This window comes from Dermochelys coriacea, chromosome 14 (genome assembly GCF_009764565.3).
Source record: "Dermochelys coriacea isolate rDerCor1 chromosome 14, rDerCor1.pri.v4, whole genome shotgun sequence".
Lineage (NCBI taxonomy): Eukaryota > Metazoa > Chordata > Testudines > Dermochelyidae > Dermochelys > Dermochelys coriacea.
The window spans coordinates 2,810,912-2,828,075 of NC_050081.1; the positions used below are offsets into that span (position 1 = coordinate 2,810,912).

General features: G+C 44.8%; 1 protein-coding gene across 4 annotated transcripts in view; it reads left to right on the forward strand.

The window, feature by feature from the left end:
• Positions 1–17,164, forward strand: part of BAIAP2 (BAR/IMD domain containing adaptor protein 2) — an 89,708-nt gene that overhangs the window by 43,756 nt on the left and 28,788 nt on the right. For all 4 annotated transcript variants that reach the window (XM_038371623.2, XM_038371624.2, XM_038371621.2 and 1 more), the window contains exons 4-6: positions 878–939; positions 1,701–1,772; positions 2,608–2,745. In XM_038371623.2, coding sequence (XP_038227551.1) covers positions 878–939; positions 1,701–1,772; positions 2,608–2,745 — 272 coding nt within the window. The remainder of the gene's footprint in view (positions 1–877; positions 940–1,700; positions 1,773–2,607; positions 2,746–17,164) is intronic.

Genomic DNA, 17,164 nt, shown 5'->3' on the forward strand with positions numbered 1-17,164 from the left:
GATGAAGTGAGCTGTAGCTCACAAAAGCTTATGCTCAAATAAATGTATTAGTCTCTAAGGTGCCCCAAGTACTCCTTTTCTTTTTGTGAATAGAGACTAACACGGCTGCTACTCTGATCCCCACTGAAATGCATTCTCCGCTGGGGGAGAATGCAGCAGCAATTCTATGTCACCACTACTATAGGCTCCAGTCTTTGAATGTGAGGAAGAACTTCCCTGTTGAGCTACACTTGGTGGGGGAAAGGTATGTGGAATAGAATTATCCAGTCTGGACTTTGGCCAGGACACCAGGGCTAATGACCACACTGGAGTAAGTGTCGAGGGGATCCCTTAATGACCATAGGTGGTGGGGGATCTCTGTATCATGACTTGTCCAAAAGCTGGAACCTTCAGCTTCACAGCACTCTCTAGTGCCATGCTGGGGGAACAGGTTCAGTGCTGACTCAAGCATGGGACTGTAGTCGCATGCTTGTGCTTCTCGGGCTGGTTGAAGCAAGCAGAACTATGCTTCCAGTGTGGTGAGACCGTTCTGGTACGGGCAGTTCACACTTTTGCAGGGTTCCAGGGTGCTCTGCTCATGCTGCTGCTTGTTCCTTATAATCAGAAAGGGGCAGCATGTAGGTTTCCAACCCTCCTAGCTAGATATCTGCATGCTTGAGATTTAAATGAGCATCTGATGTAAACACACTCCATGGATGCCCAAGAGCCCTGAGCTTATTCTGTAAACTCAAACTGTAAAGCACTTAGTCTGATCTCTCATTCCTTCAATCTTGTTGATACTAATGCCCCCCTCCTTCCCAGCTGCATCGATGTATGTGATGTCTACAGAGAGTGGAGGGTCTTTAAAACCCTCTCCTTTTGTTTCTTGTCTTTCTAGGGGATGTTCTCTTCCAGATGGCAGAAGTTCACAGGCAGATTCAAAATCAGTTGGAAGAGATGGTAAGTACTGTACAGCTTGCAAATGTGTTCTCTAGAGGAGTCTGGGTGGGCCAAATACATAGGGGGACCAGCAGGAAGCTTTGGGACCAGCAGGGGTGTCAGCAATTTGTTGGCCTTTAGCTGCATTTCAGTGTGGAACTGCACAGAGGGGATGCATGAAATAATTGCCAAGCGTTTAGCTATGAGTAGTAACCTCACTTGGTAAACTGACTGAAGAAAAGAATAAATTGTTCGGGGAGGATCAAAAAAACACTAGGATGTCTAGAGAGCACTTGTAAAAATGATATTGTCTGGGCAAAAGAGTCAGCTACTCAACAAATCTACTTCACGCAGAGCCAGTTAGCACTGGAGGACTTCGATGCTGTGACCAGGGAACACAATGGGCTTCAGTTTCTTATCCACAGAGACCGACTTTATCTAAAACTTGGTTGTTAGCCTGCTGATGTCCAGCCTCTCCATATGGGCTTCCATCTGTTTCTCTCAGACCGTCAAGCCTCTCTTCCTTTATGTAGCCAATTATACACCTGTTTTTCCGTATCCAATTGACTGCCCTAATGTTAATGTGCCTCTTTCTGTGGCGTATTCGCTGTGTCTGTCTGTCTTCACGCTCTGTCTTGTTTAATCTACTGCTCTCCATTAGCCCCTTATCTCTTCGTCCCAAAACTATCCTCTGCATCGCACACTCATGGTTGCTCTTTGTATTTGAATTCAAGGCCAGGGCAGCATTTGCTAGAATATGTACTTTGTTTTTTGTCTTCAAGCTGAAGTCTTTTCACAATGAGCTACTGACACAACTGGAGCAGAAAGTAGAACTGGATTCCAGGTATCTAAGTGTAAGTCAATCAGAACTTTATTTTAATATATTAAACAACACGAGCATGTTCCCAGCTCTTCTTCTGACTTTTTTTGCTGCTGCCTTCTCCACCAGCATTCCAAGCTTGTCCTAGTCAATATGGGGGTGCGAGTGTTCCACCTTGACTCGGCTCGTTTGGGATCCGAGTACCTTCATATAATCCTGAATACAGTTGCAGGAGTTAGACTGGCCTCTCAGCATGTTGCAGATTTTTAGAAAAAAATATGCTATTGATGCTCTAAAACCTGTGGGCTCTAACCATCTCAACCCTGTGATGGCCGCACTTAACCTTTTAATGTTTAATTCTGGCCCCCACATGCGTTGGTTCAGCGTACTGTAAGAAGCAGAATTTCCTGTTTAATCTGCATGAACTGATACTAATTATGAATGACTATTTATTTGCATTGTGGTAGTGTCCAGAATGTGCTAGGTGCTTTCCGATCATCCTGCGCTCCCGGCTCTAAAGAGCATGCCGATTAACTTTTCATTTCTGGTAGTGACTGCTGTTTTTAAAGAGGAGAGCAATCCTTTTTCTTAATTTGGTGGTTTCATGGTGCGCTACCAACAAGCTGATATTTCTGCTTTCTGGGTCATTGGGAATCTGGTATCCCCTCATCTCCCAGAGGAGGATGGCTGCACCGTTGCCTTTTAAACATGCAAGTGTTCTAAAACATGCCTCTTGCATCAGGAACGAGGTTGTGGAGGCCTTAGCTACAAGGAGAACGTAAACCATGCTCATTAGGAGCAGAAAATCTCAGCTGATCTGCTGAGCCATTGTTTCAGCTGTTCAGAGCTTCCCCCTGTTTTATATTCAGGCTGCGTTGAAGAAATACCAGACTGAGCAAAGGAGCAAAGGGGATGCACTAGAGAAGTGCCAGGCAGAGCTGAAAAAACTTCGGAAGAAGAGCCAAGGGAGCAAAAACCCTCAGAAGTACTCGGACAAGGAGCTGCAGGTAGGACTCTTGACTGGAAGTCTGCTGTTAATACCCTCAGTGGTACTGACTGAAATGGGCCTTACTGAGTACTTTGGTTGCTAAGTTCATAGGATCATAGAAATGTGGGGCTGGAAGGAACCTCGAGAAGTCACCTAGTCCTGTTGTCTGTATACAAAGTATGGTATACCTAGACCATATCTGACAGGTGTTTGTCCAACTTGTTCTTAAAGTGATGGGGATTCCGCAACCTCCCTTGGAAACCTGTTCCAGAGCTTCGCTTTCTTTGTCTTTAGTCATCTTTTCTCAAGATGAAACATGCCCAGTTTTGTAACCTGGCCTCATAAACCAGGTTATTCTAAACCTTTTATCACTTTTGTTGCTGTCTTCTGGACTATCTCCACTTTGTCCATCTTTCATAAAGCGTGGTACCCTGAACTAGACACAGCACTCCAGCTGAGGCCTCACCAGTGCCGAGTACAGCAGGACTGTTACCTCTTGTGTCTTACAAACGACACTCTGGTTAATACATCCTAGAAGATACGCCTTTTCCACAACTCCATCACATTGCTGACTCCTATTCAATTTGTAATCCACTATCACACCCAGATCCTTTTTGCTGTACTATCACCGAGCCAGTTATTCCCCATTTTGTAGTTGTGCGTTTGATTTTTTTTCTTAAGTATAGTACTTTGTACTTTATTGAATGTCATCTTGTTAATTTCAGATCAATTCTCCAATTTGTCAAGGTTGTTTTGAATGCTATTCCTGTCCTCCAAGTTGCTTGCATCCCCTCCCAGCTGAGTGTCATCCACAAATTTTATAAGCATATGTGCCACTCCATTATCCAAGTCATTAATGAAAATATTGAATAATACTGGACCTAGGTCAGACCCCTGTGGGATGCCACTAAATATGGCCTCCTGGCTGGACAGTGAACCATTGAAAACTGCTCTTTGAGGTTGGTCTGTTAACCAGTTGTGCACCCACCTTATCGTAATTTCAGTTAGACACATTTCCCTAGCTTGCTCATTAGAGTGTTATGTGGGACTGTGTCAGAAGCCTTACTAAAATCAAGGTATAGCACGTCTACTGCTCTCTTTCCCCCCCCGGGTAGGTCAGTAACTGATTCAAAGAAGAAAATTAGGTTGGTTTGGCATGATTTATTCTTGACAGTTCTATGTTGGCTACTCCTTCTAACCCTGTTGTTCTCTAGGGGTTCACAAATTGATTGTTGTTAATTTTGTTCCAGTATCTTTCCAGGTATGGAAGTTGGGCTGACTGGTCTGTAATTCCCCAGATCCTCTTCGTTCCCCTTTTTTTAAAGATATACTGTGCTTGCCCTTCTCCAGTCCTCTGGGACCTCACTCATCTTCCAAGAGTTCTCAAAGATAGTTGCTAATGGTTTCATGATCGCTTCAGCTAATTCCTTAAGTACTGTAGGGTGGATTACATCAAGCCCTGCCAACTTGAATGCATCTTTCACCTGTCCTTTCCCTATTTTGGCTTGTGTTCCTCCCTTGTTGTTGTTAATACTTGTGCTGAGTATTTGATCACAATTAACTCTGAAGCAAATCGGACATTAAATACTTCAGCCTCCTTGATGTCATCCATGTGTAGCTCTTCTTCCTCGCTACATATAGGACCAGCAATCCCCTTTGGCTTTCTCTTGCTCCTAACATATTTGTAGACCCTCTTCATATTGATTTTTGTGTGCCTTGCTAGGTGTAACTCCTCTTGTACCTTAGCTTTTCTGCTTTTATCCCTATATGCTTGTGCTATTCTTTTTGTACTCCTCCTTAGCAATTGGTCTGTTTCCATTTATAGGATTCCGTTTTGATTTTTCAGGCCATTTAAAGAGCTCCTGCTGGAACCATACTGGCCTCTTACTATTCTTACCCTAGATAGGCAGTTATTTTGCCCTTCACGCATCACTCCCCAGAGGCAGCCCAAACGAGGAAGCCCCTTAGATAATGGCACCCTGTTTTCCTATCACAAATGAGCTGAGCACCCTCAAGGAGAGAAGAAGGGACCCTGGTCCAGACGATAGAACATGGGATGGGAAATTGGGAGACCTGGCTCTTCAGTTGGCCATTAGACCCTGGGCAAATCACTTCACCTTTCTCTGCTCTTTCTAAACTGGCGAGTGATGTTCAGTTTTGCAAGCCAGTTTCACAGCAAACAATGGAATCATTTGGCCAGCATCCCATCCAGCTGCCTTTGACTGCTCTAACCTGATGGGATCAGATACCCATTCTGCAGCTGGGTGAATTGGAAGTAGCCTTTCAGAGTGAGATTGAGCAAAACATGAACCCATGGCCTTCAGTACTATATAGTCAAGTACCCTAACCACTCAGCCAGTACATTAATTAATTCTGTCTCCTTGAATTGACTGAGATTGACTCTTCTCTTATCATTGAAAGACCCAAGAAATAAAACTTTCATCCTAGTGAATTTCCATTGTCGGACACATCTCCCTTTAGATGTCATTCTGATTGAAATATTTTCTGTAGCTCCTGGCTTTAAATTCCTATCCATTTCTTCCCCCTCCACTCCCTCGGTACGACAGCTCGTACATGCTGGAGGCGTTTTTTTCATTAGACAGCAAATAACTTATCTAAATAGTGACTTTTGAGTCGAGCATATTTGAAAACTGCATACCGTTTTCTAATCAGATTTTGATTGCACCCTCCTGAGACTGCTGCATTTGAGTCCCTAGGCAGAGAGAGACTCACTCTTCTCTCAAGAACAGCCGTGTACAGCAGTTTGTGTCTTGGGGAGAGGGGTTTCTTTTTTTTTTTTTTTTTTTTTTTTTTCTTTTTTAAATATGTACATTTTAAGAGGCTAAAGCTTCAGGATTTCCAGGCAGGGATAAATGGGGGATAATATTTCATTTCAATGTATCCCACAAAGCGTTCTGAGAAGGCATTACTGACATATGCAGATCATCAGGAATTACTCTCCTGCCTATATCCTACACTGCACTAAAAGGCCTGCAGCATGCCTGTGGCTGACCCAGGTCAGCAGACTCCAGTTTGGGCTGGAGGAGGATAGGCTAAACAGTGCAGTGTAGACACTTGGGCTGGAGCCTGGGCTCTGAGACCCACCCTCCTCGCAGGGTTTCGGAGCTGAGGCTCTAGCTCAAGCCCAAACATCTACGCTGCAATTTTCAGTCCCACCGCCTGAGCCCCAGGAGCCCAGTCAGTCAACCCAGGCTCTGAGACTTGGTGCTGTGAGGTTTTTATTGTGCCTTCTATTGGCAGCAATGGACATGAAATCTGGATGGTGGCACAGGGTGTATTGGGTTTGAGAGGGGGGTGCTTGGGGGTTAATGACTATATTCATAACATGAGTTAATCTCTTGTGGAAGTGACTGACCTCCAATTCAAGCCTCACCGGCAACACATCTGGGAGCAGTGCAAGTTTAAGCAAGCAATTAATACATGGATTTGTAAACACCTTCTGGCGTGAAATGCTCTTTCTGCTTGTCTGTCTCTGTTAGTTCTAGCCACGGCTATGGAGCAAATACAGTGTCAATGGCACATTCCTGTTAGGCAAAATTAACCTACCAGCCAGATGACTTGCTAGCTCCTGTCTCTAATGCAAAACTTTCAGCAGCCATGTTGCCCCTGGGATCCAAGTTAACCAAAGGTTATTTGAATGAGGTCATACTTCCTGAATGTTCTCTTTTTATCTAAGCTGACCCAAACATAGGTGACAGCTCCTCAGCCTGGATCTATTGAAGTTTTCTGTATGGAACAGCAGATGTGAATTACTCCCCAGCTAATTAGAATGAAGATTCTAAAGGGGAGACTACCTTTTTTTAATTGTACTAAAAGTCAGTGAATGAGTTATTCTGTTAGCAGCATGGAGCAGAAAGATCACGGAAAGGAAAAACTGGACGTGTTTATCAGCATTCTTATCTCAAGCTTAATTCTTGTGCTTATTTAAATGAAATAATTCTTGTGCTTGTTTAAAATGCTGCATATTGAATTCTTACTGATCTGTCACTCCTAACTCTGTCCTGAGGCATCATTTATCCAGTGGCGTTTTTATAGTTTTCAGAGTAGCAGCCGTGTTAGTCTGTATTCGCAAAAAGAAAAGGAGTACTTGTGGCACCTTAGACTAACAAATTTATTAGAGCATAAGCTTTCGTGAGCTACAGCTCACTTCAAGTGAGCTGTAGCTCACGAAAGCTTATGCTCTAATAAATTTGTTAGTCTCTAAGGTGCCACAAGTACTCCTTTTGTTTTTATAGTGGGAGTGCTGAGAGCCATTTAACAAAACTGTGAACCCTTTATATGGTGGAAACCATTTCAAGCCCAGGGGTGCTGCCGCACCTCCAGCACCCTGAGTTCTAGCACACATGCTTCTATCCACCTGAGGTTGTTTAGATTGGCTTTTAAAAGCCAGCTTCTTAAAGTATATTGGTATAGTAAAACATGCAGAGAAGTCCTATTTGTTAGCTTATCCCACCTGAAGACTTGATGAGCACATGAACTCTAAATTAAGATTTTTAAATCACTTCTGAATATCTGCTTCCTTGCAACCTATTCTCTTAATTGCCAGCTGAAAGAGAAGGAATGGTAGACCAGTGGGCAAGGATATCTTTAGATGCAGGAAAACACAAGGCATCAAGATTGGTAATTAGCTATCTCTTGCTCACGAATGTTGCCCATATGGACAAAGAGAACTAAAATCCTGCCATGGCTCCTTTATCTCCTATGAGTCCTCTAAGCACCTAGGGACTGCATTGTCCTTATTTTTGCAGGGATTCCTCCACCTCTGAAGTATACTCCTCCAAGTTAGCTAAAATGAATTCTCCTCCTCCATCTGTACCTCACAGCCATGCTGCAGAGAGAGGGTGACTATTCAGAAATGCTCAGTTAACTGAGCCTTTGATGCTCTTGACACAGAGTAGCAGAGTTAGTTCTATTAGCCTAGCTTGTTTTGGATAAAGGGAAAGAAACTGGATTAATCTTTCAAGCGCTTAATCTTTCTACAGTAGGAATTTAGGAAGAGCTTGTCTCTTTGGAAAAACCTTGCAATGGTTTTTAAGCTTAAAAAGAGCTGCGAAAACTGCTGGATTGCTGGGCTTTTCGGGATTAAAATAAAAAGTTGGCATTGCTGAATTTGACCGAGTGATGTTGATTCATCTCTGTGCTGTGCTGTTCAGTGTGGGGGGCTTCATGTCCTAAAAAGAGCAAACCCTTCTAGGCCACTCTTAAAACTATTTCCCCTTTTTCTTTATGGTGGATTTGAAAGCACGATTTTCATAGAATATCCGGGTTGGAAGGGACCTCAGGAAGTCATCTAGTCCAACCCCCTGCTCAAAGCAGGACCAGTTTTTGCCCCAGATCCCTAAATGGCCCCCTCAAGGATTGAACTCGCAATCCTGGGTTTAGCAGGCCAATGCTCAAACCACTGAGCTATCCCTCTCCCCCAAAACCTGCTAATCCCCTTTGCTGGCCCTGGATGCCCGAACTTCCATAGGCTCTAGTGGACTCTTGCCATAAATGCTCGCTGGAAAACTTGGATAAATGTTTAAATCCAGTGAGCCCTGTGAGAACAACATACAGCCCCTTGTGGAGAATTGCATGTGGAGGAATGGAAATCTATTATTCCTAGGATAGCCGAGGTCTGGTGTGAGGATGTGGCTTGACGATAGGAAGTGGCATCGCTTTTGATTTAGTGTGTGGAGTTGAACCATGGGCATTGTGCGTAACATGGCACTACAGCAGGCTGCATGCTAGCTGTAGTCATCCTGGATCTGGGCCTTATCCCCACCCATAACACGTCCACTCTGGTTTCTTGTGTTGGCTTAGCACAAGGGCTTGCCATGCTCAGGACTGGAGCTCCTCCACCATCGTCTGTTTTTTCTTTTGCCTCTTCAGCTGATCTCGACTGATGTCCTGTATCTAAAGAGCAGCTGGTTTGAGGAGGAAACCTCTTGCCTGGGGTACGGAGGATGGAAAAACTTGCCAGCATTGGAAACGAAGAATTCCAGCTTTATTGGCCGCTCTGAATTCAGTGCTGAACAGCTGCTGATGTCACACAGACATCTAGTCTTGTTCCACAAATATCTGATCTCTTTGACAATTCTGCTTATTTAAACTAGAGAACCACATGCTTCTTGGCAGAGGAATTGGCATTTGGCTCAGATGCTGCCAACTTTTGAGTCTTTGGGGTGTTTTATACCCTGGAACAACACTGTCTGTGTGGTGGTTGTCTTATAAAACCAACCAACTTGGGGCTTTAAGGGGGATGCACTTCTAGAGACTCTAGTAAATTTGGAGCCATGCTTCACTGAGCCAGAGTCTGCAAGGACGTGTCGCAGATGAGTTTGTTTTGTAGTGAGATAAGTTGCTGTTGGCAGAAATATCCTGGCAGTTACAGAAAAGTGGTTCTGTTCCGTTTTAAAAACAAACAAAAACACAACAAAAAACTTGAGGACTCCTAGATTTAGGTTAATGCAGCAGTTAAACGCAAGTGACTGTTAAACAGCCAGGATTCAGAAACTATGCAGTGCTCTGTTTTCATATTTAGAACTGCAGGAAGTGTAATTGCTCTTCTGTGCCATTCCATTGTTTGCTGAATTACAGCAGTTTGTCATTGTCCTGAAATAAAATTGAAGCTAAAAATTGGTGCCCCAGGAGGATAGGACGAGTGGCTGCTCTGTGAATAGTCTCAAAATGTGTTTGACTTCTCCCCGTTCCTTTCCCTCCACCTCACTCTCATTATCTCAGCCTTCCAAGACCCTCCAGCACATCCTTTCCTGGTCTAACTAGGATGTGTCCAGGACTAGACAAATAAGACTCCTGAAGTTGTTCAGTTTCTGGCCTGCGGTGTGGCAGAGCAAGGCCATGATGAATCTAATCTTTGAAAGGGCCATGGTTTACGAGTTGCCTGCTATATCAGATTGGCCAATGGAATTGAGGCCAAACAAGTATCATTCATCTCACTTGTGATTCTTCGGGTGAACTCCTGCTTTTATTCTCCCTTTCACAAAGGGAAAGATGAGTGGCTAATCCTGATCAGGCATTCAGACTTTGTTTTGCTGTATATCTTGTATGTGGGAAGTTGTCTACCTCTGGGAAGAATAGGGATTTGAGGTGAGGCTTGATCAAGCCGACACAGACCGGCTTGCTAGCAGGACTCCACTAAAGAGGAAGCATCAGTGTTCACTTCCAAATGAGCCCAAAGCAGAGCTGGTAAAGTCCCTTCTCTCTGAACAGTTTGGGTGCCAGGACAGAGCTAATCCTTACCTGAGCTATCACCTGCCTATCTGAATGTTCCAGCTGAAGTGTGAGCTCTCTTCCATGCTTGCTTCCTTCACCAGAGTGCTCAGTGGGTGAGGGGGACTCTGAAGATTAACATAGCTGAGTGGTTGAAGCATCATATGATTTCCAGTGGGAAAAGCTCTGCTTGCAGGTTATGGTGTTAACCCCTACAAGTAGCTCCTAGTGTGACTATTTGTTGACTTGTGTATTGATGATCTTCTGTCCTGGTTGTTATCGCTACTTAATACACTGCATTAGCTGATGGCCCAATGTCTGTGTCTGGTTTTGAAGCACAGTCACTTTGAGTAACAAATCTTAGAAACTGAGTTTCGGACAGTTGAGTCTGAAAACGCAATCCGTTTCTCTGAGTCTGGGATCACTTTTATTGACTTGCTGAATATCAATGCTCCTCCCTAAGTCAGCACTCCCCAAACTGTGAGGAGCACCCCCCTCCAGAAAAACCCGGAGAAATGTTCAGGGGGGCATGGCCGTGCCCGGGTTATGTCCCACGGAGCTTGGGGAGGAAGTGCTGCCCTGCTCTGGCCTCTGCTCCCAGCTGTGGCCCAGCACCATAGCCTCAGGCTGCAGATGGATTCCATTATGCGTAATGGGAGGTGAGGGGGCACATGACAGGAAAAATGTAGGGACCACAGCCTGCAGTTGATTCTCCTCCGCCCCTCCCCGTGTTGGTTCAGCCAGGGAGGCTTTTGTGTGATTTGCACCATCAGAAAAAGCAGGAATCAAAGTGAATTAATTTTGAAAGCTCCTTTTTAGTTGTGCTAAATATTCTGACCTCTTCCCTGTAAAGCAGCCAACAATCCTACCATCCTAATGGCTTTGAAATAGAAGTTCAGACTAAAACAATACAGGTATCTAATCCTTTGAAGGTCTCAGCAGGTGGGCTGATAAGTAGGGGGAGAGGAGAATCTGAGAGTGTTGTTCAATGTTGCTGCATTTACTACTGTTTGCAGCTCCTAGAAGAAACCCAATTGGACCTGCTGAGGAAACAAGGATGCTGTAACCTGGAGACCAGTCTAAAAGTGGGGGAATGGCAGGTTTCAACTCTTGAGAGAAGTGTGGGTGCTGGGCCTGCCTCTTGGAAGGGTGCCTCCAGAGACTGGCTAAGGGGTCAAAGGCACAGCTCATCCTGGAACTGTGACGCTTGCTCTTTCTTAGCAACTTCACCTATCCTCTTTCTATTGCATTGGCAAGAACAGTATAGGAGTACAACAGACTTCCTCCAGCCAGGAGACTTGCATCCGATGAAGTGAGCTGTAGCTCACGAAAGCTTATGCTCAAATAAATTTGTTAGTCTCTAAGGTGCCACAAGTCCTCCTGTTCTTTTAATGTTGCAAGGTTTTCATTCTTATTTAGGTTGTTCCTGCTATTCTGTATGGGGGGAGGGGACACAGGCTAGCAGCAGCCTTGTGTAAAGGGTAGGTTAGGCTACACTGATACTTGACTGGAGTAAAGTATCTGGCCAAGTATCTTAGTGCCTTCAGGTGCATATGCATACTCTTCTCCTTTCTGAACACCTGAAATGCCATTGCGTCAAATAGCTTGTAGTTTTCATAAAGGTTTTGTAATTGAAGTCTCACTTTGATATTCCCATAAGGAGAAATAATTTTAGTTATAGGTCAGGCAATGCTAATTGATAAGGACTTTGCTGTAACGAGGCCACCAGCTTTTATATAAAGACCATAAAAAGAATCCTGTCAAAGCTCAGAGGAGGCTCTGATAATTGACATTAAGTTTAAAACACTAAAAATGAATCCAGCTAGATTTCCTGAAGTGCTGAGTACAGAGCGAGAGAGTATAAAGGTAGCCCAATTAAAATCTCTCTAGTGCAGGTTCCAAGCATTTTGCTTGTGGGTTGTGGTGCTCTGGCCTTCTCATTGGCCAGACTTGTTTCTCCTCTTCTGGGCCTATTCAAATTAAGGCTGGGAGATGCGGTTTGAATTTAATAAATATCAGCCTTTAGCTTCACCTAAAACTCTCTCCCCACCTCTTGTACTGAATTTTTTCCTGAGTTTTTTGCAGCCACCTCTGCAGTTCCTAGTTCTAGCCAGCTCCTGAAGCAGAAAAACATGCCATTGGGTGGGAGCACTGACCAGAAGCAAAGGATACTGGAAACCTCATGAGAGCCTGGTCTAAAACTTCCCGCCCAGTTCTTGATGTTCTGGGGCCTCGGAGAAACCCCTGACTCTATGCCTGTTTCTGGTAGTGAGCCTGTGATTCAGTGCTGGAGGAACCGTGACCAATCAAGGTATTTGGTGCACTTGTTTCAAGGTCTCTAATTGGTGAGTAGCTCGTAAAAGGCGGGACAGTGAGAGGAGGAACCGGTTTGACTCTCCTTTTGAGTCAGTTACCCAGCCGCTCCAGCCATAGACTTCGTCTTTCATCACTCAGGTCTAGGCCTCGGCAAGCACCGGTCTCTGAGCTTGGCCGTGTAGTTTAGCAAAGCTGTAAGCCACTGATATAAACGCTCCCAGCACTGAGGTTTTGTTTTTTGTTTTTGTTTTATTTTTTTTTCTCCTCTGAGCTGAGATGCCCCAAATTAGTCTCCTGGAAACTGCCCTTACAGGTCACTTCTGCTCAGGTTTGGGATAACTTTTTGAAATGTGTCCTTCAGTAGAGAAACGGCTCTGCATGCTGCTAGGTCACAAAGACCGATCTTAGATGCTCTCTGTTGAGGAGTTGTTTTAAGTGGCTGATCTCAAAATGCCCACACAAAATGCCCACACAGTCAACCAAAGAGAGCAACTGGTTGCTGTTCTTTGCATTTTATTTATTGTCGTGTGTGTGGCACTTTACAGAGAAGTAAGAAGACAAGGTTTCTACCGAGAAGAACAGTCCTGTGAGAGAGGAGACACAATGAGAGAAGACCTAGATCACGGAGAAACGAAATGGGAGGCCTCACTCTTTTAGCAATGATTGATTTATTAGCTGTGTGTTTAGAATTGGCTGTTCACATTTCACATTGGATACGCCTCAGCTAGTGCAATAACCAGCCACGTGTCTCTGCTCTCTCTGCAGTGTGCGTCATGCAGAGAGAATGTCACTTGTGTCTTGCCTTGGGGTGGGTCTGTTGGGCCTTTACAGCAAATGAACAGTTTGTTTAAAAGGAGATTTGTGGCCTGAAATGGGGGCGTGAGGGGCTGGGAACCTGGCTGAGCACATTGAGAGAGAAGAACAAAGCAAGGGGAAGGGCATTCTCAAGCGGTGGCGAGGCTCCTGTGGCGGTGTGCTGGCCATGGTGTGAAGCAAGAGGCGGGCAGAGCGCAGACTAATAAGATAGTGGTGAAGCGGGCTGGACAAACTGGAAATGTCACCAGTACCTCTTTGTTGTTTCCCTGAGCACAGGTTCAAGGCATGGTGCGACCCAAGGAGGCAGTCTGGCAGTGGATAGAATAAGGCAGTGTGCATTACCTCTGGAGTAAAAATAAACAGGTTGCACCTTAGAGAGGAAAGATGGCTGAGAGATTTGGGCACTATCCAAGACTTGGGAGATTGGGATTCGGTTCCCTGTTCTGCCTGAGAGAGCCTGTTCTGTGAGACCTTGGACAAAGTCCCTTAGCCTCTCTTCCCATCAGGACAATGGGGTAACAGCCCTGCCCTGCCGTCACAGGATAAATACACAAAGATTGTGAAAGGCTTTGAGATCTACTGATGCGAAGCCCCTTTCTCTCAATCTTGTTTTGTCCCTGTTATCTAGCCTCCTGAGATGCAGTGAGTGCTTCATGGTCCCTGCCTGAAAACGCTTACAATCTAAATGCCAGTTGGGGGGGGGGTCACGAGCAGTAGGCTGGTGAGGGGGAAGTTCTCAGAGAGAGAGAGAGAGAACATGGCTAGCTCAGTGCAGGGATGCACTCTGGTTTTAAATGCAGGTGTGCACTGCTAGGCATCGCTTCTTGAGGACAAGTGTGTAAGAGAGGAGTTTTCAAGGCATTTAAATGAAGCGACGACACAGTGAATCAGAATGGGGGGGTTGGACCCAGTGCAGAGGGGTGGATGGCAGGAAGAAACGTGCAGAGACTTCTGCTAACTTGCATTAGCTTTGAATGCTGCTTGGTGAATAAAGGCATTTAGGAATAATCCCCAAATACTGTGATATTTGCAGATTCTCTCTCTCTCTCTCTGTCAAATGCACAAATGAGGAAAAACTGACAGTTAAGTTGAATATTATTGCAGAACTCAGTGCGTAAAATGACTACGATTATTTTCCATCTCCATTTCTGAGCCCCACCTGAACAGTGCTGTGCTGTATTTCTCACAACTACTTATCCCAGTGCCCTCCCAAAGAGTAGGGGGATGACTACTAAGGGAAGTACCGTGCCAGGAGCATTCTGAGTGGATTTCCTCTTATGGATTTAAGTGTGCTAATGTGCTAGGACATAGTGTTGTGTATGAAATGAGGTGTTTGCATATTCATATGTCCATGTTCAGAACCTTGTGGTTTTCTAGAGCAGGGGTTCTCAAACTGGGGATTGGGACCCCTCAGGAGGTTGCAAGGTTATTTCATGGGGGGTCGTGAGCTGTCCGTCTTCACCCCAAACCCTACTTTGCCTCCAGCATTTATAATGGTGTTAAATGTACAAAAAAGTGTGTTTTTAATTTATAAGGGGGGGTCGCACTCAGAGGCTTGCTAGGTGAAAGGGGTCACAATCAAAAGTTTGAGAGCCGCTGCGCTAGAGGGATTGTTTCTTTGCAAAAGAAAATGAAATGTGGTGTGGCTTCCATGGAAACCCACTTGCAGAGATTCTCCAATCCAGGAGGAAGATTGTTTTGTTTTCCATACAAAGGAGAGGGTTAAGAGCAACTTTTTGGCTCATTTCACAGCCTGAGGTCTGCTAGCTGCTTGTGTGTCTTGGAGAGAGGCATGTTAGTATCTCCAGATCATTCTTCCAAACAAAACACACAAGCCCCCTAAAATGTCATATGTTAAAAATAATGATGATGGACTCAACAGCATGCTAGTAGATTTGCAGGAACTCTGCATGTATCACTGAGTGCCAGCACCTTTCTCTGAAGTCTTGACTTCAGTGAAACTACTCCCGTGCTTTGGTGGCTTGCGGCTGGTGTGCGGAGAGTCTTGCAGGGCTGAGCCTCAAATGCGGATGTGTGTGTTACTGAATAGCTGAGTGCTTTCTATACGATCGCCAGTAAGTAGCCTGTTGCCCCTTGTCACTCAGCTGATGCATCGATTTAATTGTGACTCTGAATCGGAAGAACGCCCCCTACAGAATCTTCCAGAATACTTTCTGCAGCTCCTGGATTCTCCTTGGTCTTCTATTCAAGTAGAGACCTAACCTAACTCTCCTTAGTGTGTGTGAGATCCCTGCTCCAGGCAGTACAGCTGCAGGTGGCTAAGTGTTGTTTCTGTTATATCCGTGAGAGATTGTTTGTTTGTCCAAGTAGTTGTACAATATAACCTAGGAAGAGCAAAACCTTTCCTTTCCCCTTTGTGTGTCTAGCCTAAACAAGCCAGACCATAAAATACCACAAATCTGTGGTTCAGAATAATTGCTGATGCCAGATGAAGCACATATAGTTCACTCTCATTCATAAATTGTATGGGGCTCAGAGTAGCAAACTTGTTTTAAGTAATGATAGCAAGACATGAATTTGTCACCCTGCCAAGTGTTCAAATTAAGTGTGATTTTAACAATAGCATACCATGTTTCCTTTCTTTCACCCTTGTTACAGAGTAGAGTGTAAAGCCGTTCGTGGACATAACATTGGGGAGTGGGAGGGGAGTGCACAACAGGGCCTGTCTTGACTTAATTGCCACTTAACTTCCCAGATGTCAGTCTTGTGCCAGAACTTCCCATCTGCCTTAGTGGTGGCAGCTACTAGTAAAGTCTGGCTCTCAAAACATGCATCATGTTTGCTCAGCACTTTCTTCAGAAAAGAAAGAGCTGAGCTCCTTGGGGGCACTGAATTAATCTGCTAGTTTAGGATAGACTAATGGAAGCTAGAGCTGAAGCCATGTCCTTCCTGGCGCTGCTGCAGGGTTGTGATCCCTAAACATCATTCTAATATTCTGTCTAGTTTTAAATATACTCAGCGCTATGGATTTCATCACTCTCCTTGAGAGGCTGTTCTGCAACCTAATGGGTCTCACTAACAGGAAGCTTTCCCTGATAATCAGCCTTGCTTTTCCGTTTCTTAATTTTTATCTCATTACTTCTGATTATTCCCCCTTGTGCCACCTTAAATAAATCCTCTGCTTTTGGAGCCTACACTTTTTAAAATCTTGTAGGCTGTTTTCATGATCTCTCACATCATGGTAGTCCCTTGGCTCTCTTAATCCTTCCAATTCCTTCATCTGTCCCTCTGATCTCCCCTGGTTGGTCTTTAGATTCTGTTTCCAAAAAGCTAGTGTTCCGGGTGTGTTCCCACCAGAGCTATAGATTGACTGACTGTTCCCTCCCTACTCACGATGTGATGCATTTGTGTACGCAGATCAGAATTGCATTAGCCATTTCTGCTGCCACAGCCCATTGTAAACCCGTCCATCTAGCAGTCTCCTGCAGTGTTACTGACTTCCCTCTGCTGAGGAGTGTTGTTGTTGTTTTCCCCAAAATGTATTCAGGCTTGTCTACACTGGCATTTCACAGTGCTGCAACTTTCTCGCTCAGGGGTGTGAAAAAACACCCCCTGAGCGCTGCAAGTTTCAGTGCTGTAAACCACCAGTGTAAACAGTGCCCCAGCGCTGGGAGCCATGCCTTTCAGAGGTAGGCTTTTTGAGAGCACTGGGAGAGCTCTCTCCAGCACTCTGCCGCAACTACACAAGCCACATTAAAGCTCTGCCAGTGTAGACTAGCCCTTAGCTTGAGATTTTCCAAGCCAAATTGTTTTGTTTGCCAGGTCCCCTTTAGTCCTCGTGAGCATTTGCAACTCCTCCCAACTTCCATCCCTGGGAGATTTCATTAACGTGCACTTCATTCTCTCCTTTCAGTCATTTATTAAAGAGGATCCCTGATGTGGATTCCTGCAGTACAATTCAATACATTGCTGATTAGCGCTGTCCTTGGTTTTCACTCCCTAGCTAGTTTTTCATGGAATTGTTTCTATCCAACACCTTTTGAATTAATTTACGCAGTAATAACACATGATGATTGATGAATGCTTTAGTGAAATCCAAATATGACCTGCTG